Raw genomic sequence first — 25,842 nt, 5'->3', positions numbered from 1 at the left:
CAGAGTAAAAAAATCAATATTTAAATTTTATTTCAATTTTATTCGTGTTTTTCGGTTTTTTGTTTATTGGTAAAGAATTTTACGAATTCATTTGTAATGTATTTTACAGACGAGGGGTGTTGTCCAGCGGTTTGTTGTCGGACCAGCTCGTAGTTGTGTGTAGTGTGTGTGTGTGTGTGTGTGTGTTGGTTGCTGTTTAATAAACAATTAACGTATTTAATTTACATCAGTTAAACCAAATTAGACTTAGGCCTAAAACCACTACGCTTACGCTTACAATTCAAATTCGCACTTACAAAGAATCTAAGGTTAGAGTAAAAATTATTACGATTAGATATTTTTTTTCTTTCTGTTTCTTTCAAATAAGTTATAAATAATTTCGTGTGTTTTTTTGTGTGTTGCGGTTTTAATCTATTTCTATCAAAAATGGTATTACGAAAACTGCAAACTTTTCATTCGGATTTATGGGTTTTTGTTTCTTTAGTTTTATAGATAACTAGAAGTATGTTTAATATAGGGGGGGTCTGTATATAATATACATTTCTTAATAAAAATTAACAAGATACGCTTTCGTTTTATAAAATCGGCTTAGTACACTTGATTTAAGTATTTTTTACACTTATTCTTTAGTGTTTTTATTTGCATATTTACAGAAAATAAAATTACTTTTTTTTTAAAAAAAAAAAGGCTTGCCATAATCCAACTTTTTGCTTAAACAGTAATTATGCGAACTACAAGTTAATATTTATGTACAAACTTAGGCTTAGTTCTTTACATTATCCTTAAAAACATACGTTAAAAATGTTGCACGACTTATATGGCTAATATTGTGTTTTTTGCTTATTCTCGCTGACAGATCCTATCCAAAAGTGCATAGGACAACAAATATGTTCACAGGGTCAAAAAATTATATATGAGTTTCCTTTGTTTAATTTTGTAAATAATGTAAAAAATTTCACGATCAAGATTTCAAATGATTTTCCAAAGAATGTATTCTAAAAGATACATACATCCTTTGGGGATCATTTTTTAAAATACGAATACGTACAAAACTCAAAGATGAAAGAGCAACTAATTGATGAGTTTACAAATTAAAAAATAATATGTATACTCATATACCAGTTGAATTTTTTTTAAGGAAGAGTTAGGCCTTAACTCTATTTACGAAAATGGCTTCGGAAAATTGTTGTGGTGTTGTCAGTATTTACACTTTGAATCGCGGTCTTTGTGGCTGAATTCTGTTCAATTAGCCCTCGATTTGTACTTTGTTTAACTTACAGTTTACTTGCTTAACAATCTGACCACATTAACAAGTTGCTTGCATTTGTTATTCTCTTAATTTGGTTGTTGTTTCTTGCTATTTATAAATATTATATACATTTGTTTCAGTAGCTCTAGCTTTCCAGGGCTGGCTTACGGTTTTTGTTTTTTTTTTAGTATTGCTTGCATTTTTTAGACTGGCTATTCTTCTTTTTTTTTTTATAAATATTTTTTAGTATAATTTATAATTTTTATATGCTTCAAAAGTAGAAACAAAAAGTGTTTGACAAAATATATTATATATAGTTCACTACTTTAGGCTTCTTTGAATTAAAACGAAACGGTTCTAGCTTTTAAATCAACTTAATAACTAAAAATACGTATTTAATTACTAAATGATTCAAGGTTGGTGTTTCAACATCTCTATTACTTCAAGACTTGCTGCCTAATCCGTATCTACTAGGTAAGCTAGGTAAGTTAATATAGAGCTATGTAGAGGCTCCTACTAATATGTACATAATTATTTATGTTGTTTTCTTTCTGGTAATTAATTTAAGCGGCTTGCTGCTACGACAAAAACGAGACTATTACATAACTAAATAGTTTAGTAGAACCTTTTCTCTATATTCTTTCATCTATTCCATATTAATATTTGCTATGCAAAGTTTCTGTTTCATAATATTCATTGATTGGATTGCATTTAATTGGATTCTGGATTGGATTCTCGATTGGATTGGCTTTGTTTTGGTGATTCTGTTTTAGGTAGGTAGGTAGGTAGGTAGTATCTCTGATCTCAATCGTTTTAAAATTAAAAGTATAATATATAAAAAATATTCAACACAAAGCAAGATTCATTTCATGTTGTTTGGTATAAGGAAATTGAGTATCTAATATAGAAAATGTGATTCCATCAGAGGCCCTCCAGCGTCGATGTTGGATTGGATTGTTGACTCATTCGTTTCTTTTCTATTTTTTCTTTTTTTTAACTGGGTTTATGTTTCTCTGTTCATCTGTCGTTGAATTCCTGTGGAATGGAGAACAACTGTTACTACTTTTCTGGTTAACTATGTCCTGGACCACTCACTGCCTCATATGCCATCTCGTCTAGCCGTCGTCACCTTCTCCAGGGCACAAGCCGCCCCAGCTCCGCCACCTCCGCCCAAACGCTCTATCACCCGCGAGTCGCAGGATATTGTCCTTTGCAGGCAACGCGATCGCTCGCTCATCTTCTCCTGCTGCTGTTCCAGCAATGTGGGTGCAGCATTAAAGTGTCCACCTGTTGGGAAGAGTTGGGAATTAAGTAACTAAGTAACTACAAGTGATCCTTCATCCTTACCCTTCGGCTTGTCGTCGAACATGTGCAGCTTCTGCGCCGTGCTCAGTATGCTGTTCACCGTGTCCAACGTGGTGGTGGCGTTATCCAGCCCAGCACTCTTCCCCGACATCCTGCCCGCGACACCCAACGCCTGCTGCAGATGGTTGCCACTGCCCTTGCCGGCGCCCAGCTTGCTGCTGCCGCCAGCCGTGTTGTTGTTCAGGCTGAGGCTCCCACCCGCCGGCTGGTGGTGGACACTGATCGAGTTGCGGCGCTCTCGCATGGCCGCCTGGTAGCGCTCCGGCGACTGCAGCGAGCACTTGTTGATGGTCTGTGGCTTGGCGAAACACCGATCCGCAATCGGGCCGGTGGGTGTGGTTGGAGTGGTGGGCGTGGTGGGGGTGGTGGGAGTTGTCGGAGGAGCCGTATCAACCGAAGGCCGATGTCGCATCCTGTACTCGCTGATCGATAGCTTCCGCTTGGGCATGGGCATGGGATCCGGCACCGTGAGCTTGGGATTGAGCCGCGGGTCGTGGCTGGCGGTACGGGTGAACAGCTTCAAGGGAGTGGTGGTGGGTGGCGGCATGTCCACAGAAGCCGCCACCGTTGGCGTTGGCGTTGGGGTGACCGGCTGGACAGCTCCTGGCAGCTTGATCGCCGGTGGAGCCGTCGTCGTTGCCTTGGCCTTGGTGGCTTCCAGGTACTCGGCCAAGCTGGGCATGTTGTTGCTGCCACTGCTGATGGCTGCCGGGGGATCCTGCAGCTTGCCGTAGATGGTGTTGTAGAAGGGCAATGTTGAGATCTTCCCGGGCGCGCAGTTGTTCAGCAGGGTGGTGGCGGGAGCCGGAGTGGGCTGGGTGATAAGCACGGGAATGGGAGCTGCTTTGGGAGTCACCACCGAGATGGGGCTGGGCGCTGGGGGTGCTGGCATCGGATTAGGAGCCACGGGCGCCAGGGTCGGCGGCTTCTGGACGTGATTCACTGCCTTCTGCTTGCCCTCCTTCTCCTTGTCCTTCTCTTTCTCTTTCTCCTTGTCCTTGTCCCGGTCCCTTTCCCGGTCCTTGTCCTTGCCCTTCTGCTTATCGTGCTTCTGCTTCTCCCGGTCCTTCTTCTTGTTCTTTTTCTTCTCCTTTTTCTCCTTCTTCAGCGCTGCCGCGATGAGCGCCGCCTGCTGGCGACTGCCGCACATGGACTCCCGCCGCCGGCTAATGGCCGTCAGCTTGCCGCTGGCTATGGCTGCCGCCAGGCTCATGGGTCCTCCTGCCCCTGCCGCCAGTCCACTGCCGGGATTTGCATCCTGGTGGTTGTTCTCCTTCCGGTGCTGGTGCTGCTGCTGCACCGTGGACAGGGACGGCGTGGTCAGCGGCGTGTTCTGGGTCTTGCTGCTATTGAGGAGGATGCTGCTGCTCAGGATCTGGCTGTTCGGCTTGGTCAGCTCCTGCTCGAAGTTGGTCTGGCGCTTCTTCGTCGTCGGCGGGGTGCCCAGCAGTGGAGAAGCCATTGAAACGGGTGCCGAGGGGGTGACGGGAGTCACGCACATGGACATGGTCCGACGTCTCATCTGCTGCTGCTGGGGTGGCTCCACATGCTTGGTCTTGCCATTCGCCGTGGCCACCGGTGGCACAGCGTTGGGAGCTGGCAGGGATTTCACGTCGGCTTTGGCGGATGGCTGCGATGGCTTTTTCTTGATCTCCACCACACTGGGTGTCCCGGCCTTGTCCTTCTCCTTCTCCTTCTCTTTCTCCTTGTCCTTATCCTTCTCCTTTGACTTTTTCTTGTCCTTCTTGGCCTTCTTCAGCTGCTTCTCCTTTTCCCGCTTCTCGTCTTTCTCCTTGGACGCCTTCTTGGGCTCAACAGCACTGGCGCTGGTGGAAATGACGCTGGTCTTCTGGCTGGAGGAGGCCGTGGTGGAAGCCTTCTTGTTCCGGGACTGAAGGAAGGAAATGTTGGCTGCATGGAAGGACAGCAGACGCTCTTGGATGTCGTGCTCGCTGAGATTTTTCGTACTAGCTGGTACAGGAGCTGGAGCGGGAGCTAGAACGGGAGCTGGAGCAGGAGTAGGAGCTGGAGCAGCAGCAGGAACCGGAACAGTAGCTGGAGCAGGTGTTGGTTCAGGGGTAGATGCCACAGCCACCTCAGCAACTGGTTCCACCTTCGACTTCTTCTTCTGCGGCTCATCCTCTGCCTTGAATGGCGGCGTCCTGGTTTTCAACATCACCTTGCCCACATCGAGGAGCGTGGCCGCCGCAGCAGCGGTCGCCGTGGCAGTCGCCCGCAGAAGCGATTCACCCGGTTTGGGTTCATCCTTCGCAGCTTCCACTTTGGGAGCCACTTTCTCCGGACTTGCCTCCACTTTGGGAGCCACTTTAACGTCAGGGCTTTCCACTTTTAGGTCCACTGGAGGCTCCGACTCCACTTTGGGCTGAACCGGCTGGGAGTTCATCTGCTGTTCCTGCTGCTCGCGCTGCTCCTCCTCTTCGCGCTTCACCTTGACCATCTCCTCGAATTTGTCGCACGCCTGGCTCTCCTCCCGCTCCACGTCGATCTTCACGTCGTTGGCCGCCGCACTCGTGTCCTCGGGCTCGATCTTCACCAGGTTGTCCTCGGCTATGATCTGGTGGGTGCCCGGACTTGGCGACCGGAGGATATCCACATCGTCGTCCTGCTCCTGGTGGTTGAGTTCCGTGTCCGCATCCACGTCCGCTTCGATCTTCACCATCTCCTCGTCCGGTTCGTCCTTGATCTCCCCAATTACATCGATCTGGGGATCTTCGGCCTCCGCACTCGCCCCGTTGCTGATCACGACCAGGCGGCGCTTCTTCAGGGGCGTGCTGAATCCATTGGCCAACGGGGAGACACTTGGCGCCGGCTGTGTGGGAGTGGGCGTGGCGGATGTCGACGACGCGTGCTGCTGCTGCTGGCCCTCGTCCGGAGTGGTCTCCTCGCTAATGGCCTGTCGCAGCCATCGCTTCTTCACGGAGTTGTTCTGCAACGGCAGCTGCAGTTGCTCGCGCGGAGTAACCGTGCTGGTGGACTCGGCCTGGTGGATGAACTGCTCCACTTTGAGCAGGGCTGGAGCCGGCGCGGACTGCGCCTGCATCTGCTCGCGGTCGCCGTTGATCTCGCTCATGGCGGCCTGCACGAGGCTGTCCAGCCCGGAGGTGGGCTGCTGCTCGCACTCCGTCTGCTGGAACCAGTTGGACATGAGGGTCTTCTTGGTCTTCGTCCCGCCGGGCGGAAACTTAAACGACGACGGCTGCTCCACTGGCTCGGGTTGCTGCTCCAGCGGGCCCATGGCAGCTTCGATCAGGAGGCAGGCGCTGCTCACCGCCGTGCCCTGGGACTGCGACGATGGCGACTTAAAGGCCTCAGTCGTCGTCGTCGGGACAGTGTTCTGGGCCAGGGCCAGCAGCATGCCCGCCGCCTGGTCCTCTGACCCAGTGTGGTGGTGCTGCCCCTGGTCCTCAGACTCGGAGTTGGTCAGAGCGTGCGATTCCCCGTCGGACTCCACCAGAATGCTCTTCCGCCGCTTGTTGTTGCTTCCCCCGCTCACGGAACTGTTCAGGCCGCCGTTGTTGTTGTTGTTGCTGCGGCTCACCTTCCGCTTCTTCTTGTTCCGGCGCTGGGCAGCCGCCGCCGCAGCAGCCGAGGTGGAACTGGTTGGAGTGTCTGCATCCTCGCTAATGGAAATGGAGTTGGAGTTGCTGCGCTTGTTGGGCGATGCGGGCGAGTTGCTAGCCTGCCGTTTGCAGGAGCTGGTCTGGCGGGTCTCCTTCTTGCCGCGCGCCTCCTGCTTCTCCATCTTCTCGATGGCCCGCAGGATGGCCTCCAGCTTGCGGTCCTCTCGCGACTGCTTGGGCTTGTCCTTGGCGGGGGTGCGAGTGGTGGGCGTTGTCGCCGCACTGGACAAGTCCTCATCCTTAGCATCCGCGGGCGAAGAAGCCGCTGATCCCGGCGTGGTAACATTCGCCACAGCGGCCTGCTTGGCCGGCGTCTTCTTGGCCGATACTGCTCCCACACTGTTGTTGTTGTTGTTGACGACCGGAGAGCTCTTTGTGGGCGAGCTCACCTTCGTGGGAGTGCTCACCTTGGCTTGGGTGGCCACTTGAATGGTCTGGACTCCGGCTGGATAGAGAATCTGCTGCTGCTGTTTCTGTGGCGACTGCGGCGGATGTTGCCCCAGCGGCGGTTGGGGGTGCGGCTGCTGCTGTTGCACCGTCACCTTGATGGGCGCCGACACATGCGAGGTGGGCGTGGCATGCAGGCTCTGCAGAGCACTCACTGCCATCCTCGCCTCGTCCGCCATCTGCTGCTGCTGCTGCTGCTGGAGTTGTAGCTTCTGATTGGGACTCTGTGGCACGTTGCTGACAAACTGTGGCTGCGGATGAGGTGCCACTTGTTGCTGTTGCGGCTGCTGGGCCTTCGGCGATGGCTGCTGCGGAGACTGTCGCACTATACACGTGGACATGGGCTGCTGAGCCGCTGCAGCGGCTGCTATCACGGCCAGGGGCTCTTGCAGTTGCGCCTGGTGCTGCTGCTGCTGCTTCAGCTGATTCTGTTGCTGTTGCTGGGGGTGGTGGTGGTGGTGGGGCTGCAAGAGGGATGGCTGGTGCGGCGTGGGCAGCACCACATGCTGCTGCAGCTGCTTGGGTAGCTGCGGCGACAGCATGGGGGTGAGCATCGGGGTGGGCAGGGCAGCCAGGATCTGTTGCTGCTGCTGCTGTTGCGTGGGACTCCTCTGGAGCAAGGACACTTGCGGCTGCTGGTGGTGCTGCAGGGTGGGCGACTGCAGCTGAGCGGGCGTGGGCGAGGGTATGGACACCGAGGGGGACGAGGAGGACGTACAGATGCCCGAGTCGTGCAGCACACTGGACATGGAGGCCGAGCACGAGTTGTTGCTGCCGGTGCTGCTGCTGCTCCCGGCACTGTTGCAGAGCACGCCCGCAACCGGCGCCGACAGGGTGCCGGCCGTCGGGGACGGCTTGAAGCCCAGATTCAGCTGGCCCAGCTGGGGACTGTTGAGGCCCATCTGGCTGCTCTCGCCGCTGGAGGAGGTCGACCGATTCCTAGAACCTGGAAGGCCGCCTGGCACTGCTCCCGCACCGACTCCCACGCCCAAGCCCATGGTCAGCTGGATAGCCGCCGCGCTGTTGACGGCCGCTGAGGACTTGTTCCGATGACTGCTCCTCGGCTGGGTGGGCGGAGCCTGAAGCTGTTGCTGCACGGCCAGTGGCAAGGCGAAGAGGCAGTCGCTGCCCAGATCGCAGGCACACCGCGTGCTCGTCGGCTGCACCACAGAGGCGTGCGACTTCTTCTGCTCCACGGCGGCCAGATCGTGCGGCTCGTGGCGCACCGTAATCTCCGTCTGCGCCCGGATGTGCGTCAGCGCCACAATGTACAAGTGCAGGGTGCCCTTCTCGAAGTAATGCTGCAGCTCGGCGTTCGGCCGACATGATCGCCGCACGAATCTCGCATCGTTTCCGTACGTTCTCGTGTCCACGCACACCTCCGGCCCCTTCAGGTAGGAAGGCGGCTGCTGGGCAGCCAGAGGCACACTTCCGTCCGCCCGCAGCGTCTGCATCGGCGCCTCCACGCCCGGCAGCTGGTAGAAGAACACGAACTGGCCGGGCGTCTTGTGGGCCTTGAAGCTGGTCAGGTAGTTGTTCGGCGGAGGAGTGTTCATGTTCACTGTGGGGTTCTGGGTCCGGAACTGCGTGGTCAGCATGTACTTGCCGCGCAGCTCGTGAATGGGAGCGTTCGGGGCTAGCTCGACACTGCTGATGAGAACCTTGGCGCCCGCGTACGGGATGAGCTGCGCTCGTTGCTCCAACGGCAACTGATCGCCAATGCCGCCGCCCGACATCGCCTGCTGGATCTGACGGAGCGCCTTGTTCTCCGTGTTCTGTATGCTCTGCAGGAGACTGGGCTGCTTCTGGATGGCATGGAGGCGAGCACGCAGCTCCGGCGAGTAGTGGTTGGTCACAGCGTATTCGTAGTTCTCGATCCACTGGCGGAGGTTGGCAGCATGCTTCTCCGCCGCCGTCAGTGCTGGACTGCTGCCTCCACCACTCGATCCATCGCCACAGGACTTGCTCTTCCGCTTGCTGTTCTTCTTTCCGGTTTTCCCGCTGGACTGCAGCGACGTGTTGCCACTCTTGTCGCCTGCAGCTCCGCTCTTCTTGCTCTTCTTAATGCTGGCTCCCCCGCTGATACCGTCTTTGGTCTTCTTCGACTTCTTGGACATCCCAGTGCCCGTCGCATAGCCGCCGTTCAGGCCCGACGCCAGGCGCTGTTGCATCTCGTCGGAAATGGCCGGTGCACCTCCACCGATAGCACCTCCACTGGCGAACGTCGTGCCGGCCGCCACAGCCGCCACTCCGTTGGCCGCCTGGGTGGCCACCAACATCATGTGCTCCTTGCGCTTCTGCCGCTGCAGGGCCCGAGCTCTCGCCTTGTCCACCGCCCGGGGCTGGCACAGCTCGCACATGTACTCCTCGGGGATGTTTTGGCGATCGATGCCCATGCAATCCACATGTTGCCAGGCCCTGTAGTGGATGAGGATTTAAATTTTAATTTAAATATTTAAAATGAGAAGCAATCTTGGACACTTACGAGCACTTGTCGCAGCATATCATGTAGCCATCGTCGTGGGTCAGCTCACAGATGCACCTCGTCACCGAGTCGTCCTCTGGTTCTGCCTCGGGTGCCGTTTCCGTTTCCTCTCCCGGATCAATGTCCGCGCTGGCCAGGCCCAAGCGGGAGCTGCTGCTAATGGCCGAATGGGCATCGTCGTCCGTTGCATGGCGAGGAACTACAAAAAGACCAATAAAATTAATAATATTTCAACAGAATAGCAATCTTTCCACTCACTTTGCTGGCCATAGAAGTTTGCGTACGTCCCTCCCACGGTGGGAACCGTTTGGGCGCCCGACACTGTCACCCCAATGCCGCCCAACGACCACTGCTGTGGCTGCTGTGCCGCTCCCGGGGTGGTCGCTCCGCTGGAGGCTACAGTTGGCTGTGGTTGTTGTTGCTGCTGCTGCTGCTGGGAGGCGTAGGTGTGATCCTGCATTATGGCGTGAAGCTGCTGCAGTCGCAAGTCCTGCGTCAGCACTGGCACTGGACGCACCTCCTCGATGTACAGCTCCTCGTCGTGGGCACTCAGTTGGATGAGCTGCTGGGCCGCCGCTTGGGGAGTGGCCTTCACCACGGCCGGGGAGGACTGGGGCGCTGTCTCCACGTGGACTGGATTGATGGGCGCCAGATGGAGGGGAGCTGGTGGCGTCGCTATATTCGTGGTGAAGGTAGTGCTGTTCCTCACCGCTCCCAGGTTGCTCAGGCTGCTGCTGTGGGTCAAGTTGCTGCTGTTGACACTAAAATAGAGATGGATTTGGATTAGGAACTGCGCTCTTCCAGTAGTGCACTTTTTGACATTTGGGAGAACAAAGTATCGATCTCTACGGTAATCTAGATTGGAACAGGTGTCTGACAGCCAAAATGTTAATCGCCCCGAAACTCAAACATCCAATAATCGAAGAAAATAATTGAACTTGATTGTCACCAACGGTCGAGTGCGTTCGTTCCGAGCCATTTACTTTCATTCCCAATTGGTGGCATGGAGCATGGGGGTCATAACCTCTCTTCCTTCGGATCTTTCCCATCTTTCTGTTCGATTTTCCAATTTATTTAGCTTTTGGGACACAAATTTTGCCATTAAATGCGGCACAAAACTGTCAAAATGATCACAAAATCAAAAATGAAACTGAAACACAAGTCCGAAGCCTACCAAGTTCTCCCAAAAAACAATTAAGTCAACTATTTAGTTACCCATGCTTGTTGTAATACTCTATGACCGTCGGCACCTTCCTGGCGACGCTCATGGCCTCGTGCTGCTGCTGAAGCGTCTGGCTTTTGCGCTCCAGCGACGCTGCCCGGCTGCTGGGCGCACTCACCGACTGGCGCCGCGCCGCCGTCGCCGACGACATGTAGGACGAGATGGCGGCGCTGCCACTGGGAAAGCCATGCGACGATATGCTCACCGAGGGCGTGGCTGCCACAGTGCCGCCCGGCGCAGTTGGAGAGCCCGAAACAGTAAGGTACGAGGGCGAGGACCCTTTCGAGCCGGCCGACTGGTAGTGGGCCAGGAGTAGATTCCCAGGAGCACTAGCTCCCGGACTACTGGTCACTATGCCGTTGGTGGTGCTGCCAGTGCCACTGTTACTGCTGTACAGGATCTGAGTGGGGGGCGGCATGTGGCTGTTCGCGGAGGCTGGCTGCGGCGGCTGGTATCGTTGCTGCTGCTGACTGAACGACTTCTGGGCCATGCTCTGGAGAATGCGCGCCGACACCTCGTCCGTCATCTGGGTGCCGTTCACGATCATGACATCGTCGGTGATCAGTGAGGACGAATTGGCGGCCGCACCCGCATGGGAGTCGTTGTCACTGCTGCCGCCACTGTTGTAGTGGATGCGCTTGGTGGCCGGCTGGTGCTGCGGATGCTGCTGGATGACAGTGCCATGGGAGTTGACGAACTTGATGGTGCCACTGCCCGCCGAGGAGGTGGCCTGTCCCTGCTGGAGCACGTAACCAGTGGTACCGCCCCCAGGCGACGTCTTATGTTGGAGTTGCGTTCCCTGCGGCAAGCTGATCTGCTGCTGGACGTACTTGCTGTTCAGCTTGGTGACCTTGGCGGGAGTGGGTGTGGCCGTGACCATGGATTGTTTGATGTATGTTGCCGGCTGCAGTTGCTGGTGCTGCTGCTGGGGCATGGCGGCGATCGACAGGGCTGCCGTTTGTTTCACAAACTTTGCCTTCGGGCCACCAACCGTCTTATAGGCCTGTTGTTGTTGTTGTTGCTGCTGCTGTTGTTGTTGTTGTTGTTGCTGGGTGATGAACGTCTTCAGCTGCTGCGTCTGTATCTGATGCTGCTGCTGGTGCTGCTGTTGGTGCTGCAACATGTTGCCCACGCTCTTGACCATTATCTTCTGGTTGGCCTTCTTCAGCAACGCCGTGTTCCCAGCCACCGCGGTGGCCGTGGCATTCACATACTTCGGCTGCGCCGGCTGGACGATTATCTGGGGCGGTGTAGCCGGGACATACGACTGCAACCTGGTGGCCACCCTGGAGCCCAGTGTCACTTTCTGTAGGGTGGCGTGCTGGGGATGCCCCTGCTGCTGCTGCTGCTGTTGCTGCTGCGCCTTGAAGGCTCCAATGCTCCCGAACTTCTGGGGCTGCTGCTGAGCCGACTGCTTGGCCGGCGAGGCTGTCACGTACGGTAGGCCCTTGGCAGTCAGGTAGTTGAGCTGCTGCTGCTGTTGTTGCTGAGCACCACCGCCTGGAACACCGGGCGCCTGCTTCGATAGCACCGTGAGATTGCTGAGCAGCAGCTTAGAGTTGTGCGGCGGTGTCGCCGCCGAGGCATCAATGATGACGTTGCTGGTGCTGCCGTCGGTGGTGACTATCTTGTAGATTTGGGGATTGATCAGCTCCTGGCTGGGTCCAGGCGCCGTAGCTGCCGTCGTGGTCCCGGTCGCGGTACGCACTGCGTATTTCTGGGTCGAGTTCATCACCGTCTGGGGCTGGCCCTGGCTGGCGCTAAGGATCTGCCGGGTGCTGATCGACATGCGGCGCTGCATAATGCGCTGCAGTTGCGCCTGTGTGGACAGGCTGCTGCCATCGATGACGATGTGAGGGGGCGGCGGCTGGGGACCACCGCCGACTCCAACGCGATTTATACTGGAGCTGCTGCCACCGCTGCTGCTGCTAACGGCCGGCTCCACGAAGACCGTGTCATGGGTGGACATGGGCATGGTGGTGGTGGCGGCGATGGCGATGGCGAAGTCTGGTTAGGTATATTGTAATGAACTAATATTAAACGTGGATTGAGAGAGAAAGAGGTGTTCTGGTGCTCGTTCACTCGCTCGGTAAAAGTTCTTCGGTTTCAGTTTTGATTTCACAACACTACTTTAATGGCAAGGCCGTCATATTGCTGCCACTGATGATGCAGTTGCTCCTTATGTAGCTTGTTGGTGTTGGTGTTGGTCGTGGGCGTGCCCCCAAAACATTGGGGGCCCAATGCATAACCTCTGGCTCTGGCACGGAGGACGGACGCTGAGACTCTCTGTGGTAGGAGTAAGCTGCTCGATGATTTGCAATGACGGTGTCCGACACTGTGCCACATCACATTGTCAGCCATCACAAACATAACGGTGCGAGTGATTCGATTGATTCCTCTCGGCGTGCTCCTCCTCCTCCTCCTCCTCTGCTACTCAGCTTCTGGCTTCGCTGCGCACGCCTTCTCCTTTTCTGTTTCCGTTTCTGATCTTTATCCTTAATGTTCTTCGATTATCCTTCTTCCGATCTTCCTTTTTACGTTGTATATTATTGCTCGTTGTATGTTGAAGACTCTTCGGTATAATTTTCACATAAACGATTTTTCGTTGTTCCTACAAAGAGATAATAGAAATAGGACATTAATATTTTAATCGAATCATGTTTACATTTCGAAAGTTTATTGTTTTCGCAACTCTAGAGCAGATTATCGATAAAGCTTAGACACCCATCTCTAGCGCACAGGAGCGGCATTGCCAGCAGCAAGTTATATTCAAGTTATGTAATGTTGTAAAAAGCACAGCGCTGCCAACGGGCGCCAATAATGCGCCTGCGCACTGCAATTTTAAATATCAATATCCGCGTTTATGCCGCGTATGTATTTTCGCCTGCGCTTTGGAATGTGATTCGTGGTTAGCTGGCTGCACTTGCTGTAAACTTGAACGCAGCATCTTGAAGCGGAAAGCGATAAGGGGGAGGGGCAGTGGCAGGGGCAGGGGCAGGGGAAAACCAAACAGAGCCAAAGGTGCGCCAAAGCAAGCAAGGGCTTGTCTAAAGACTTCATAGAGATGTGTGCGTTTAAGCACTTGTGCATTTTTATGAAAACCTGTTTTATTGTTTACCAGCTCATTAAAATAATAATATTTGTAACTATTTAAAAAATATTATATTTTTTTTTATAAAAATGCATAAGTAATGCAACCTATTTCTCTATGTTTTGCTCCGTGCATTTCCAATTAGATTTTTAGCGGCCATTCCGCTTTGTCACGCCATTCGCATTGCAAATCAGCTAGCCAAAGCAAAGCGGAGCGAAAAGTGAATGCACTAATTTCGCCTTGGCATCCGGCGGCGCATAGCGTTCGTTGTCGTTGTCGTTGTCGTTGTCGCTGTCGCTCAGTTGCTAGTTTTTTTCTGATTTTCTGTTTTTCATGTTTCTTGTATCTATTACAAGTCGCCTGTCCTGCACTTGGACACCCCAGGCTACACACCATCAAGCCGCAGCAGACAGTGAGTCTGTCTGTGTCTGTGTCAGCGCCTACCACTGCACTTGTGTGTAGATACAATTTCTAATTGAAACAGATCCACTGGCAGGGACAGAACAGCAACGCAATTGATTCCCCCAATTAAATTGGCTGCTGGGGAGAACGGATAGGTGCTGCAAACGTTCTTATGTAATCCTGCACCTATCCAATTATGTAAATCTCCCAGTTTTCAAAATCTCTAAACCTTCCTTGAAGATAACAGTACTATATACTCGTTTCCGTTCCATGTTTCTTTACAAATTTCTCAATGGAAACAAAAAAAAAAGCAAGAGAGGGGGCAAGATAATGATATGGATGTGGGAGGAGGCAGAGGCAGAGATCGGTGGCTGCAGTAATTTTTGATTTAGGTTACACACGCACACACTCACGAAAATCATATCTGAGCATTCTATCGGTGCTGCTAGTTATAAATATACATGGGTGGGACAGAGATGAATTTCACACATCCTCCACCTCCTCCTCCTCCCACCAACCCACCAGAAGGTGAAATAAACTGACACACACACAAGCAAATGCCAACCCTACCCCAACCCCAACAACAAAAAGCACGTAAAATGCGCGCCATAAACAAATTACACACCACTAGCACACGAAGTGAGCCCCACAGTCCCCAATGGTGGGGCTATTAGTGAGAGCAGGATGGCCGGACGGTCATCTGTAATGCACGTTGCCATCACTTTTGTTGCATCGCTAGAGAAGGTAGAACCCAATAAAAGGGGGTCGAAAGTGGGGGGGGGATGTGGTGGTGGAGGTGGTGGTGGGAGTAAAGCGAACACGAACACGAAAGCTTATCGTCACGCACTCACACATGCACACATACCTAAAGTCTTGAAATAATTCTATTCCGATCTTTTTCAATCAAAGTGAACAATTAAAAATAGGTTTGGGGCTTATATTAGTTGTGGCAGGCCATTGTTTAGATTATTAACAGTTTGGGGACTACGTGACTTGGTAGGAAGAGCAGCAGCAGCATTGGCATTGCTTTTTTTTATGTACTGGCGGCGGGTTGGCACTTTGGCTTTTGCATACAGATGGCGGGTGGCTGGCATTTGTTAGTTTTTGCGCTGCTTGCGGTGTCAACTAATTGCGTCTTACTTTATTCATTTGTTCTGCTTTGGCTAACTATAGAGTGTGCCTAATTCGATCAATTCGCAGTGTACATGAGATTTTCGTTTAGTGAGATTATCAACACATAAATGGGGGGAACAGGACCACCCCCTTTCCGATAGTCTCTATATTCTAGGGGTGGCAGTGGACAGTGAGCAGTGGGCAAAGGGGGGGTTAAGACATATTATCGGGAGGGCTCGATTTGGGTCCCTTTGCTTTCGCGATTTCTGCATTAGTTTGGCCTGCGCTGCGCAGAATATAAAAAGAGCGCACCACAAAAAGTTGTCTATCAACTTTTGCTTTCATTTTGTGGCGAAAATTCGCGCGTACAGAGAGCCAGGCACAGGGAACGGGCAAACAATTGCAAAAATCACGTATGCGTAAAGAGTAGCACAGGAAAACTTAGGACAGTTAGCCCCAGTGCGCAGGAGCGAGACAAATGGACTAAACACACACACACACACACACACACATGCGCGTTGCCACAACTGCGGCCAACTTCAAGGCGTACAAGCGGGCAAACAGCGAGAACACGCAATAAAAAGTTTGACGAAAACAAGACAAAAGAAAAAAGGGAATAAAGTCTATGCGATTAACGTTGCGCTGTTCTAACAATCTGGATATTGGACCAAGGTGATTCCAAAATGGCGTCAACTGTGCAAAAACGAATTAAAATTATAAAGGTGCACATATGTGACTTGTTTGTTGTCAATTTTCATTGCACGCCTAAAACGAAAGTTGATGCGCATGTCAAAACCTAGGAGATGACAATACGCCTCGGCATACACATTCGGAGGAAAATTTTCTATGGGAGTGTCGGCTTTGTATTCACAGCCAAAATTAACTTCTAATTCGCACATCAAAACATATTTTATTTCCTAAATTCAACAAAACATTCGCCTTGGGCTGGCAACTCTGGGCCGAGGTGCTCTATTACGTCTAACTTCACGTTGCACAAAACGGAATCGAAAGCAAAACAAACGAATGTGTGCGAGCGAGTACACTATATTATCGATACAATCAAACATGGCGACACAGCATGCAAAAAAAATAAAAAGGGTTTAAAAAAAAACGAATCAAAGCATCAACAAATGCAATATTGAAATCGCTTTGACTAACATTGAACCAAAATTAAGGCTAGCAGGGCCCAACCTAACCGCAAAGAATGTCCTTCGATCGTTTCGTTGGCAAATACAAGTCAATTCACAGAAGTTTCGCGGTTTAGGCTTGCGCGCGCGCACTTTTTTTTTTTTTTAACTCACCGCTTATTCTCTTTATTCGTGATTTACTTCATTTTTGCACAATTGTTTGATGAGTTTCACGGCTCTTTCGTTTGTTTTTGAATCACTTTTAATTATGATTATATGAAACAAATATAGTTTGTATTTTTTCACATTCGCACTTAATTTTTGTTCTTTTGCACATTTTTAAATAACTGCACTTAGAAGATGTAGCTACGCAGTCTTATACGTTTACTACCTGCGAAAAGGCAAATGTTTCCACTTTGATTAATCAATTTTATTATTAATAATACCGTATGGCACAAGAAATGGGGAATAAAACGCGAAGGAAAACACAGACTCTTGTGGGGGGACACAGCGTATGTGGGAGCGGGATGGCTATGGTGTCCGGCCTGGCGCATATCTAGTGTTGCCGTTTTTACTTATGGCGTGGGCCTGCCAACTACCTATTATCGGCTATTTTATTTTGTTCGCAGAGATGTCTGCTTCTTCTTGATTTTCGTGTTGCACTATACCCTTGCTTTAGCCTATTACTCTGCCTCCGACCATTCTGAAATGCTGTACGTACATATTCCGATTTCGCCTTTCCGCCTATTCGTTGATACCCACACATACGTATTTCTGTGCATGCCTCTATGTAGGTATGTGTAAATCTATACTCTCCTACATACGGATGTTGGCGCACATATACACAAAAAAGAAAATAGTTAAATGTTATTAACTATATTTATTCTAGCACAAAATGTTGCTTTTAAGATGTCCCCCAGAAATTCAACCACATTCATTGAAAACCAAATTCCAGATACACATGCAAAATGTTTAAAAGACATGAGCTCGAGAGGTGGCAATGTTTTATGTGAAACTTATTGGCTGCCTATCGGCGAAATACTTAAAAGCTAATTCACTAGAATGGCAGATTTAAAAACTAACATTTTTGAACAATTCTTTATCCTACACTCATACAAATAATATATATTAATATGTATATATAGCCCGCTGCTAGTACACGTTAAGCGTCATCCCGCTCGCACTTACGCCTCACACGTATTGTGCCTCTCGCATTATATGTTTCCCTCTTTTTCAACACGCTAATAAGAAATAGTAGGTTTAAAGTGCCTTTGCGGCCAAACTAACACGTTTCACGGGTGAATTTCATAGTGCTGCGGCTGCCGGGCTCGCATGCAACGTTTCAAGTTATTTTTTACAATTTTTTCCTGTCTTAGAGCTTGATTTCCACGCGTTTTCTTCGCAACACAACACAACTTTCCGCTTACGATTTACAATGAGTGTTGCCAGATGGTGATACGAGCCATGTTCATCTCTAGGCAACAAAAGTCTTTTTGGCGATATATCGATAGGTATTCGACTTTCGATATTTACCATTTCTGGCAACACTGACAATTAATCAACACTTGCACAAAACTTATGTTTTTTACAGCACTGATCTTTCTTCGACAAATGAAAATATTTTATTTTGGGAACGTAACGTTCTAAAATGGAGGCAAACGTCAATCCCTTGGCTGTCATTCTGGTATATTTTGACAGCAAAGGAGACCGCCTACTTTATAGGTATCCGTATCAGACGTTGGGACAGGCAAAAACGGCCAGCGAGGATCAGCGCAAGTCCAGGTGCGGATTGGGTGCTTTAGGGAGTCTCAACTGAATCAATCCAATGCTTATTCATTCAGAAAACGCAATCCCTTCGCTGTGACGCATGTGGATGACTTGCTGCAGACCCCATCTCAGGTGGTTGCCTCCCAGTCTGGACAGGGCCAGCTCCAGGGCTTTGCGGACGATGTGCTCTCCGCACTGTTCGCTGTCAAGCCGCAGTTGTGCAACCAAAAGTTCGAGCTCAAGCTGAACGACGTGCGTTTCGTCAGCCACCCCACCCTAATTCCTCATAAGGAGCAAGGCTCCAGGACTGGAGCAGGGACTGGGACAAGTTCGACGATAGCTGCGAATCCCTCTAAAAAGCAGCAGATGCTGATAAATATTGTGTTTGCGTTGAACGCACAGGCCAGCTATTCAATAGTTAAGTGCTATCATGAGCTGAGTAAGCGCTTAGGTTTGGCGCTGAAGTTCGAGGAGCAGAGTAGCGGCTACCTCACCGAGCAGACGGCACAAATGGCGCGCACCCACGACGAGCAGCAGCAGCAGCCACTGGAGGATACGCTCGCACTGATAGCGGAGCGCTGTACTTTAGCCCAATCGCTGCGCTCAATCTTTCACGACCTGAGCAACACGGGCTTGCTGAGCACATCCTTAAACCACAACCTTACGCTCTGCTTCTGCCTGCCGGCCAAGGCGCACCAACTGCACAAGAAGGGCAGCATGGTGGATCCGGAGACTATAGACCGCTGTCTTCGTGCCCTAAAACCTTATCACGGCATGCTGTTACTGGTAGACTTTGCTGAGTTGCTGGACTGCGTCCCTCCGACAGGTGCTCGAATGCTGTGGCAACTGGTCGATGCCTATAATCCACTGATTAGCCTGCAAAGTATGGCTTCTAAGGCAGATCTAAGCATCGAACATGTCTACAAGTTGGTCTCGCACCTTGTGTACTGGGCCAAGGCCACTATAATCTATCCGTTGTGCGAAACTAATGTGTACGTCATTGCGCCAGATGCGCCACTCCACACAAAATCTCATCTGGTGGAGAAGTTCTCGACCCGATTCGCCGGCATGTCGCTCTTTGAAGTTATCTCGGACTTTTCGCTGCCCACCAGCATTGGTCATCTAACTACACCATTACAGCAGCCGGCCCGCCAAGGCATCCTCGCCCAGATGGTAATTTGGATGCTGCAGCACCACCTTCTCATGCAGCTGCACACGTATGTGCAGTTTATGCCCAGCGAGGACGAGTTCGGGGACTCTGCTTCCGCTTCCTGCAGCCAACAGTTGCGGGATGGGCCCAGCGACGAGGAGCAGGAACAAGATGCAGACGTAGACCAGGACGAACTTCACGATGGCTCCATGCTAAGCATGTACAGTCAACCGCTGCCCGTGCCCGTGTCCTCTGTATCGATTTCAATCGGTGGACTCCATCGGCGAGAAGCCTCTGAGGAGCAATCTTCGCTGGCCTCTGACAACATTGCCGTTCAGCCATCATCCAGCCACAAGTCTAACTTTAGCATTACCGCCTCCATGAGCACGGACAACTGCGACAGCCTAGACTCGATAGAAGACGAACAGAAGCTCAAGGAGCTGCTGCAGGTGTTTAGTGAGCCAGATCGTGCTGCCATTCGGCGTATTCCAGCTTCCTCCAACGTCGATGATCTCTCGCTGCTGGTCAAGCTCTACCAGATGGGGTACTTTAAGAGCGAACACCACTTGGAGGAGATCATGTACTTTGAAAATCTACGTCGCTCCCAGCTGCTGCAGCTACTCGACAAGTTCCGCGACGTTTTGATTATTTACGAGACTGAAGATCCGGCTATAGCCTCCATGTACAATACCAAGTAGCTTGGCTCATAATCAGCATTCCAAAGGGTTTTATACAGATAAAATAAATGATTGTTTGTTATAGTTAGCTGTGGAATAAAATTCATTTAAATTGAAAGAAGTTATCTGCTATAAATTCAAACAATTTCATTTATTGTGAATTTTGAATTTAGCGCCTTTGTTGGTATATTTGGATGCCGAATATTAGTATTTTCGGTATTTTATCGGTCACTTTATCGTTATCGTTGTAATTTATCAATAATTTCGCGGTCACACTTAAACTACATTCATAAACGTAAACTCTTGAAGGTTTTGAGTTTAAATCCTTGCCGATGAGCTTCACGCAAATGTGCCGAGTTTGTCGTGCAGAGTCCGACTGCCAGGTGGATATCTTCGCACCAAGTGCGAAGACCGCCCTGCTGCCTGAACATAAGCCAGAGCCATGTTTGGCCCAAATGCTGATGCTGTGCAGCGGCTGCGAAGTGACCCGCTCGGACGGCATGCCGCAGTTCGTGTGCCTGGATTGCGCGGCGGCTACGAGGAACGCCCACCGGTTGAGGCGCCAATACCAGGACAGCCACATGTACTTCACCGAGGCGCTACGCATACAAAAAGATTTCGATATTGCCATGAAAGATTTTGACGATTTTAATTGGAAATTAGAAGATAAAAATGAAATGATTCCAAAACAAGAGGTGGAAGATCCTGATCCAGAGGATCTAGACTCACCCTACGCCGGTTCTCCAGAGGCCACAAGCGGCTTCGAGTCTTCTAGTGTATCTAATCCCGAATACTCGATTAGAACATCCCACTCCGACGATTCCCGTCGTTCTCAAACAAGTGCACTCCGCAAAAGCAAAACTCCAAGAGATGATCAAAAACAGTTCGCCAAAAAGAAGCAACTGACTCTCACCCAGAAAGAAGTCAAAGAAAAGCGGCCACAAATGTACCAATGTAAGAGTTGCCCGCGATCCTATGAATACAAATGTAGCCTGGAAATTCACGAGCGGACGCACAACGGAGATCGACCGTATAAGTGCCATTTATGCCCGAAAGCCTTCAAGCAGCTGGGCCACCTCAAGCGCCACAATCTCACCCACACCAAAGAGTTGCCATTCAAGTGTTCTTTATGCAACAAAAAGTGTAGACAGAAGATAGAACTTAACAAGCATATGGCCTTTCACACCGGAATACCGTATGTCCCGAAAAGGCATAGTAAATGTTATAAATTTAAGAATGAAAAATAATTAAGAATAAAAATGAAATTAAACTTGTGTGCCTTATATGATTAAATATAGACTTAATCGCAAGCCTTCCCCTAAGATGCTAAAATTTAATTTCAACCATGTTTTTGTTAAACCGAATATAGAATCGAATTTTTTGTTTATAACACAACTTTAGTTTATACTTAAAATAATGCTTAAATCTAAGTCTTGAAAAATACAATATTTTTTGGTTTACTTTGAAAAATGTCAATAAATTCTTAAAGAACTAATGATTGTCATGGTCTCATCAGAATGTTTTAGTCCTTAACTGGACGTCGTCTAACACGTGTCGGATTTTTTCTTGGTGCCTTATTGTGAGTGCGTCTGTGGGATGTTAGGTGGGCTTTTCCGGTGAAGCTACACGGGCAGTCGGGGCATTTAAACATCTTCTTTGGCTCCTCAATGAACTCCTCCCCCAGATCCTCCTCCAACTTGACTTCTATCTCCTTGCATTCGTTTACTTCCTTGCTCTCCTCGGACTCCACGTTTTCCCTCTGGATGCGATCGATCAGCTCCCAATCTTCACTTTCCAATAAGTCGCATATTTCGTGGTCATCCGCCTCCGTCTTCATCATTCTTAGGGTCTCCATGCTCCTCTTATAGCGCCTCTTAAACAGATAGGCCTGCCTGAGTTTTTTAATGCACAGCTCACACATCACCTGAGGGAAGAATTCTCCTGTTTCCACGGGACCACCACTGCATTCCTGCAGCAGAAATCCTGGCGACACTTCCGCCTCATTGCAGTTCTTGAGGTCCTCTGACAGCTTATCGGTGATTTTTGTGGTTTTGTCCAGTTTTACAAGGACCGATGCCTCTGCCATGCAGACACGGCACATTTTCTTCAAGTCCGTCATTAAGTTTATTTCCAATTTAAAAATGGTTAACAAATAAATTCCTCCGATTAGTGTGACCGTAATGGAGTAAGTGAAAAGGCCACAACCAGGGATAGATGGCAGGATATAAAAAAGATCCTAAAAATATCGCAATGAATGCGAAATTATTTAAAAATATAGCTTCGTTTAGATGTAATATTAATGTATAGTAAGATGTAATAATCTTTCAAAGGGCTAAATATAAATGTGGAGCGATTCTCCACAAATCTGCGTCAAAATCTGAAAGCAAAATATTTTTTCGATTTTTTGTGAAAATTCCTGGGGATTTTCAAAAATTATAAAAATGCCAGGAGGGCCATTCTGAGCCACTGCGAAGGCTATATCTTTGCCAATATTCATCAGATTCTTAGGCGGGATACCTTAATCGATTTCTAGATCGATTCTCCACAAATCTGCATAAAAATCTGAAAGCAAAATATTTTTTCGATTTTTTGTGAAAATTCCTGGGCGATCCCCTTCAAAAATTATAAAAATGCCAGGAGGGCCATTCTGAGCCACTGCGAAGGCTATATCTTTGCCAATATTCATCCGATTCTTAAGCGGGATACCTTAATCGATTTCTAGATCGATTCTCCATAAATCTGCGTCAAAATCTGAAAGCAAAATATTTTTTCGATTTTTTGTCAAAATTCCTGGGGGATTCCCTTCAAAAATTATAAAAATGCCAGGAGGGCCATTCTGAGCCACTGCGAAGGCTATATCTTTGCCAATATTCATCCGATTCTTAAGCGGGATACCTTAATCGATTTCTAGATCGATTCTCCATAAATCTGCGTCAAAATCTGAAAGCAAAATATTTTTTCGATTTTTTGTAAAAATTCCTGGGGGATCCCCTTCAAAAATTATAAAAATGCCAGGAGGGCCATTCTGAGCCACTGCGAAGGCTATATCTTTGCCAATATTCATCCGATTCTTAAGCGGGATACCTTAATCGATTTCTAGATCGATTCTCCACAAATCTGCATAAAAATCTGGAAGCAAAATATTTTTTCGATTTTTTGTAAAAATTATGAAAATGTCTGGAGGGCCATTATGAGCCACTGCGATGGCTATATCTTGGCCAATAATGATCTGATTCTTGAGCGGGATACCTTAAACAATGGATCGATTCTCCGTAAATCTGCATTAAAACCTGAAGATTAATTTTTTTTTCGATTTTTTGTTAAATTGTTTTGCATGAAAGGTCATTATCACAGCATTTAATATTGATCCCATTTTTAAAAGCCTTCTAAGTTTAAGATCCTTCTAAGGGAAGGCTCAAACGATTTTGTTAACAAATCTCGTTAAAAGTGCATTACTTTGAGAGTATTCCCTATAAAAATGTTGAGGAATGCATGATAATTCAATAAAACCTATATCTTTGCCAACAAATGTTTGATTCTTTAGTGGAATTATTTTGCAGAATACTGAGGCAAAGTTCATGTTGTCGCAGGTCATTGTCTTTTTACTATCGCGTCTTGGCAATGGAGGGAAGCCAATGGTGCAATCCGAACTTAGTGGGGCTATGTATAGAATTTCAACCATCTCAGTGATAAGAAAAACAAGTTTTTATTACAAAAGAGTGCACATCGGCACTATATATGTATATATATTGCGTATTTAACGCCCTCGGGGCGGGAAAATAAGTAAGATTACAGAAAATCGAAACGATGAGAGTGAGAGGGGATCGCCTACATTTCCACATATGTGGGCATGGTCATGACGCCACAGTTGTTCTTCCGGGCGGACATCAGGATGTATCCGTCGTTGCCCCAGTAGGTGGACCACGAGTTCTTCACCAGCCAGTAGTCCTCGCCATTGATGGTGCCATAGCCGACGGCCAGCACGGCATGGTCGAGTCCATCCACGTCGTTCTTGCACTCCGGCTCGTAGTACACACCATGGGAGTAGAAGCTGAAGGTCTTGGGTGAGGCGTCAATGGCCACCGACAGTGGTCCGTGCTTGAGTAGAGCCAGCTTGAAGGCGTTCGGGTCGTTGGAGGTCACGTTTACGAAGCCCTTGATGGGTGCCACCAAGGTCACGTTGTTGACGTGGCAGTAGCCATCCTGTCCCAGGTAGGGACCGTACTCCTCTTCTGTGGGCACACCTCCGACCTGCAGCATCCACTGGTAGACGCGGAAGTCCTCACCGCCGTCACAGCCATTGTTTCCATACGCCCAGGAGCAATCGATTAGCGCCTGTTGCGATAGCCGGACCAGGTTGCCTCCGTTTTTCAAGAAGAAGGCACCCTCCAGGTGACCAATGGTTCCAAACGACCAGCAGGATCCGCAGACAGATTGATCTGAGAAGGGGTGACGGTTAAATCCAGAAACTCATGGAGTAAACTGACTTATTTTAGGTTACCTTTTACGGGCGTGACGGCTCCAAAGAGTCTCCAATCGTACTGCGTCGGGATTTCATCCTTGTGCTTGGGCACATCGTAAGGGAAGGGTTTTCCGGTGTTGTAGACACCGGAGGATCGGTAGCCACGTCGCGCCTTGAGCTCGTCCTCGGTCTTGTCCGCCAGGTGGTTAACGGCCAGCGTATAGGTGAGCTTGGCACGGTTCTTGGAGTGAATGTAACGCAGATTCTGACGGAAGATATTCAAGCGGTGCTCGTGCTCCTTATCATTATTGTAGGAGACGCCATGTTTGCGCTTGAAGTGATGGAAGGCTTTCTCCACATGCTCATCGACGCCACTGACGAACTCCTGCATCGGGTTGAAGGTGGCAAAGTGGCCGGTGCCCGGTCCGGGGAATCCTACGCACTGCAGGCTATCATCGATCTCGAACACCTCGTTGGGAATGTCGTCGTGCTCGTAGCTGTCATAGTCGAGGTAGTAGTGGTCGTAGTGGGAGCCCAACAGGGTGTTATAGCCCCGCATTTCGTACCGCACCGGGATGGGCATTCGGCTGGCCGGATAGTGTGGCGACTTCTTGTAGCGCACCCACAACGTGTACACATTCTTCTTCTGACCAATGACCGACTCCAGCCGGAACTTGTCGCAGGTGTAGCCCAAAAAGGTTTCGGTTCCCACTAGCTGGAAGGGTTTCGCATCCGGCAGAATGCTCTGGATCTGCACAGCCTCGTTCTTAGTGCCGTTCACCTGCAGGCAGGTCAGCTTGTTCGTCTCGGTTTTGGTGGTAATGGGTGCCAGCTTCAGCATGGTACCGAAGTCTCCCTCGCCGGCCAATTGGTACGTCTTCACCATTCCGCCGTAGTAGTCGATGCGGGAGCGTCTTGTGTTCTTGTCATACCAGGCATAGAAGGGTTCGGCGATCTCAGCGTATGGAATGTACAGAGTTCCCTTCACAATATAGTTGGGATCCCATTTTGGTGGATTGGTGGCATCTCCTAAGATTACAATAAGAAGATTTATTAATATTTTAATTTAATACAGTAAATAAAGAACGGGATCATCTTTAAAAGCTTAAACGGTAAAGGGTCGACATTATGGATTCAAGCTCACGCCATAGTTGACATATTTACATATTAAAATCACAGATCTATTAACAGAACTGTACAAAGTTTTGTTTTTATTCCAGATTTATTTTAGAATAAACATAAATTCTTGAGTAAACATTTTTTAAGCTTCTATCATTTTAATACATATGTACCTGAGTGTGTAACTGATTAATTTCAAATGCAACTCACACAATCTAATAAAATACATATATATATAATTCTTTGTTTGCTTAAATATGATTTTTTTTTCCTTCTAATGTAACTTACCCGATAATATCAGGCCCACCAGGAGGGTTAAGGCTAACACCACTCGCATTATGTGGAAAACTAGAACACTAGAACTATGTCTGGAACCTCGACTTTCTCAATCGCGATCACTTTTCAATCTGAGCTTTTTCTTCGAGAAATTAAACTGTTCTGCCGGCTCAAGGGGCCGTCTAATAGATTATATAGATATATATATATTTATATATATATTTATATCAGTGGTGCTCAGCCGAAGCG

The 25,842-nt window shown here is 49.2% G+C and overlaps 5 protein-coding genes across 15 annotated transcripts; 2 read left to right on the top strand and 3 right to left on the bottom strand.

Moving 5' to 3' along the window:
- Nucleotides 1-19: 19 nt before the first annotated feature.
- On the bottom strand, nucleotides 20-17,661 carry LOC6506692. 11 transcript variants are annotated; one of them, XM_032454348.2, is made up of 8 exons: nucleotides 17,570-17,661; nucleotides 16,317-16,533; nucleotides 10,403-13,020; nucleotides 9,446-9,948; nucleotides 9,188-9,386; nucleotides 2,597-9,120; nucleotides 2,345-2,536; nucleotides 20-2,284 (listed from the first exon to the last, which is right to left on the bottom strand). In XM_032454348.2, the coding sequence occupies exons 3-7, from the start codon at nucleotides 12,382-12,384 to the stop codon at nucleotides 2,349-2,351; spliced, it is 9,396 nt and encodes a 3,131-aa protein (XP_032310239.1). In that variant the 5' UTR covers nucleotides 12,385-13,020; nucleotides 16,317-16,533; nucleotides 17,570-17,661; the 3' UTR covers nucleotides 20-2,284; nucleotides 2,345-2,348. The 11 variants fall into 11 exon arrangements, with proteins under 11 accessions (XP_032310239.1, XP_032310240.1, XP_032310244.1 ...); XM_032454349.2 differs by having other exon boundaries at nucleotides 16,317-16,556; nucleotides 17,570-17,650; XM_032454353.2 differs by having other exon boundaries at nucleotides 16,317-16,529; nucleotides 17,570-17,609.
- Nucleotides 17,662-17,697: 36 nt separating this feature from the next.
- LOC6493270 (GATOR complex protein NPRL3) lies at nucleotides 17,698-19,820 on the top strand. The gene is made up of 2 exons (XM_001957372.4): nucleotides 17,698-17,924; nucleotides 17,984-19,820. The coding sequence occupies exons 1-2, from the start codon at nucleotides 17,791-17,793 to the stop codon at nucleotides 19,755-19,757; spliced, it is 1,908 nt and encodes a 635-aa protein (XP_001957408.2). The 5' UTR covers nucleotides 17,698-17,790; the 3' UTR covers nucleotides 19,758-19,820.
- A 263-nt stretch (nucleotides 19,821-20,083) lies between these two features.
- LOC6502839 lies at nucleotides 20,084-21,058 on the top strand. Its single transcript, XM_001957373.3, has 2 exons — nucleotides 20,084-20,690; nucleotides 21,048-21,058. The coding sequence occupies exons 1-2, from the start codon at nucleotides 20,084-20,086 to the stop codon at nucleotides 21,056-21,058; spliced, it is 618 nt and encodes a 205-aa protein (XP_001957409.2).
- A 200-nt stretch (nucleotides 21,059-21,258) lies between these two features.
- Nucleotides 21,259-21,855, bottom strand: LOC6506691 (zinc finger protein with KRAB and SCAN domains 3). The gene has a single exon (XM_001957374.3). It carries the CDS (start codon nucleotides 21,853-21,855, stop codon nucleotides 21,259-21,261), a length of 597 nt encoding a protein of 198 aa, XP_001957410.1.
- Nucleotides 21,856-23,419: 1,564 nt separating this feature from the next.
- On the bottom strand, nucleotides 23,420-25,784 carry LOC6506689 (digestive cysteine proteinase 1). The gene is made up of 3 exons (XM_001957375.4): nucleotides 25,606-25,784; nucleotides 24,238-25,227; nucleotides 23,420-24,175 (listed from the first exon to the last, which is right to left on the bottom strand). Exons 1-3 carry the CDS (start codon nucleotides 25,652-25,654, stop codon nucleotides 23,565-23,567), a joined length of 1,650 nt encoding a protein of 549 aa, XP_001957411.1. The 5' UTR covers nucleotides 25,655-25,784; the 3' UTR covers nucleotides 23,420-23,564.
- Nucleotides 25,785-25,842: the final 58 nt, after the last annotated feature.

Source organism: Drosophila ananassae, chromosome 2R (assembly GCF_017639315.1).
Source record: "Drosophila ananassae strain 14024-0371.13 chromosome 2R, ASM1763931v2, whole genome shotgun sequence".
In the NCBI taxonomy this organism is placed as follows: Eukaryota; Metazoa; Arthropoda; class Insecta; order Diptera; family Drosophilidae; genus Drosophila; species Drosophila ananassae.
The sequence above is the reverse complement of the archived record's forward strand: the minus strand, read 5'-3'. Positions and strand labels throughout refer to the sequence as shown.

What these genes read in the sequence shown, in the direction of transcription:
- LOC6506692 (XM_032454348.2), bottom strand. Translation starts at nt 12,384, where the DNA reads ATGCCCATGTCCACCCATGACACGGTCTTCGTGGAGCCGGCCGTTAGC. An exon ending in AAACTTCTATGGCCAGCAAA is followed by an intron (nt 9,387 to 9,445) that starts GTGAGTGGAAAG and finishes GTCTTTTTGTAG; the next exon opens with TTCCTCGCCATGCAACGGAC. An exon ending in ATATGCTGCGACAAGTGCTC is followed by an intron (nt 9,121 to 9,187) that starts GTAAGTGTCCAA and finishes CATCCACTACAG; the next exon opens with GGCCTGGCAACATGTGGATT.
- LOC6493270 (XM_001957372.4), top strand. Translation starts at nt 17,791, where the DNA reads ATGGAGGCAAACGTCAATCCCTTGGCTGTCATTCTGGTATATTTTGAC. An exon ending in GAGGATCAGCGCAAGTCCAG is followed by an intron (nt 17,925 to 17,983) that starts GTGCGGATTGGG and finishes TTATTCATTCAG; the next exon opens with AAAACGCAATCCCTTCGCTG.
- LOC6502839 (XM_001957373.3), top strand. Translation starts at nt 20,084, where the DNA reads ATGTGCCGAGTTTGTCGTGCAGAGTCCGACTGCCAGGTGGATATCTTC.
- LOC6506691 (XM_001957374.3), bottom strand. Translation starts at nt 21,855, where the DNA reads ATGACGGACTTGAAGAAAATGTGCCGTGTCTGCATGGCAGAGGCATCG.
- LOC6506689 (XM_001957375.4), bottom strand. Translation starts at nt 25,654, where the DNA reads ATGCGAGTGGTGTTAGCCTTAACCCTCCTGGTGGGCCTGATATTATCG. An exon ending in GGTGGGCCTGATATTATCGG is followed by an intron (nt 25,228 to 25,605) that starts GTAAGTTACATT and finishes TTGTAATCTTAG; the next exon opens with GAGATGCCACCAATCCACCA. An exon ending in AGCCGTCACGCCCGTAAAAG is followed by an intron (nt 24,176 to 24,237) that starts GTAACCTAAAAT and finishes ACCCCTTCTCAG; the next exon opens with ATCAATCTGTCTGCGGATCC.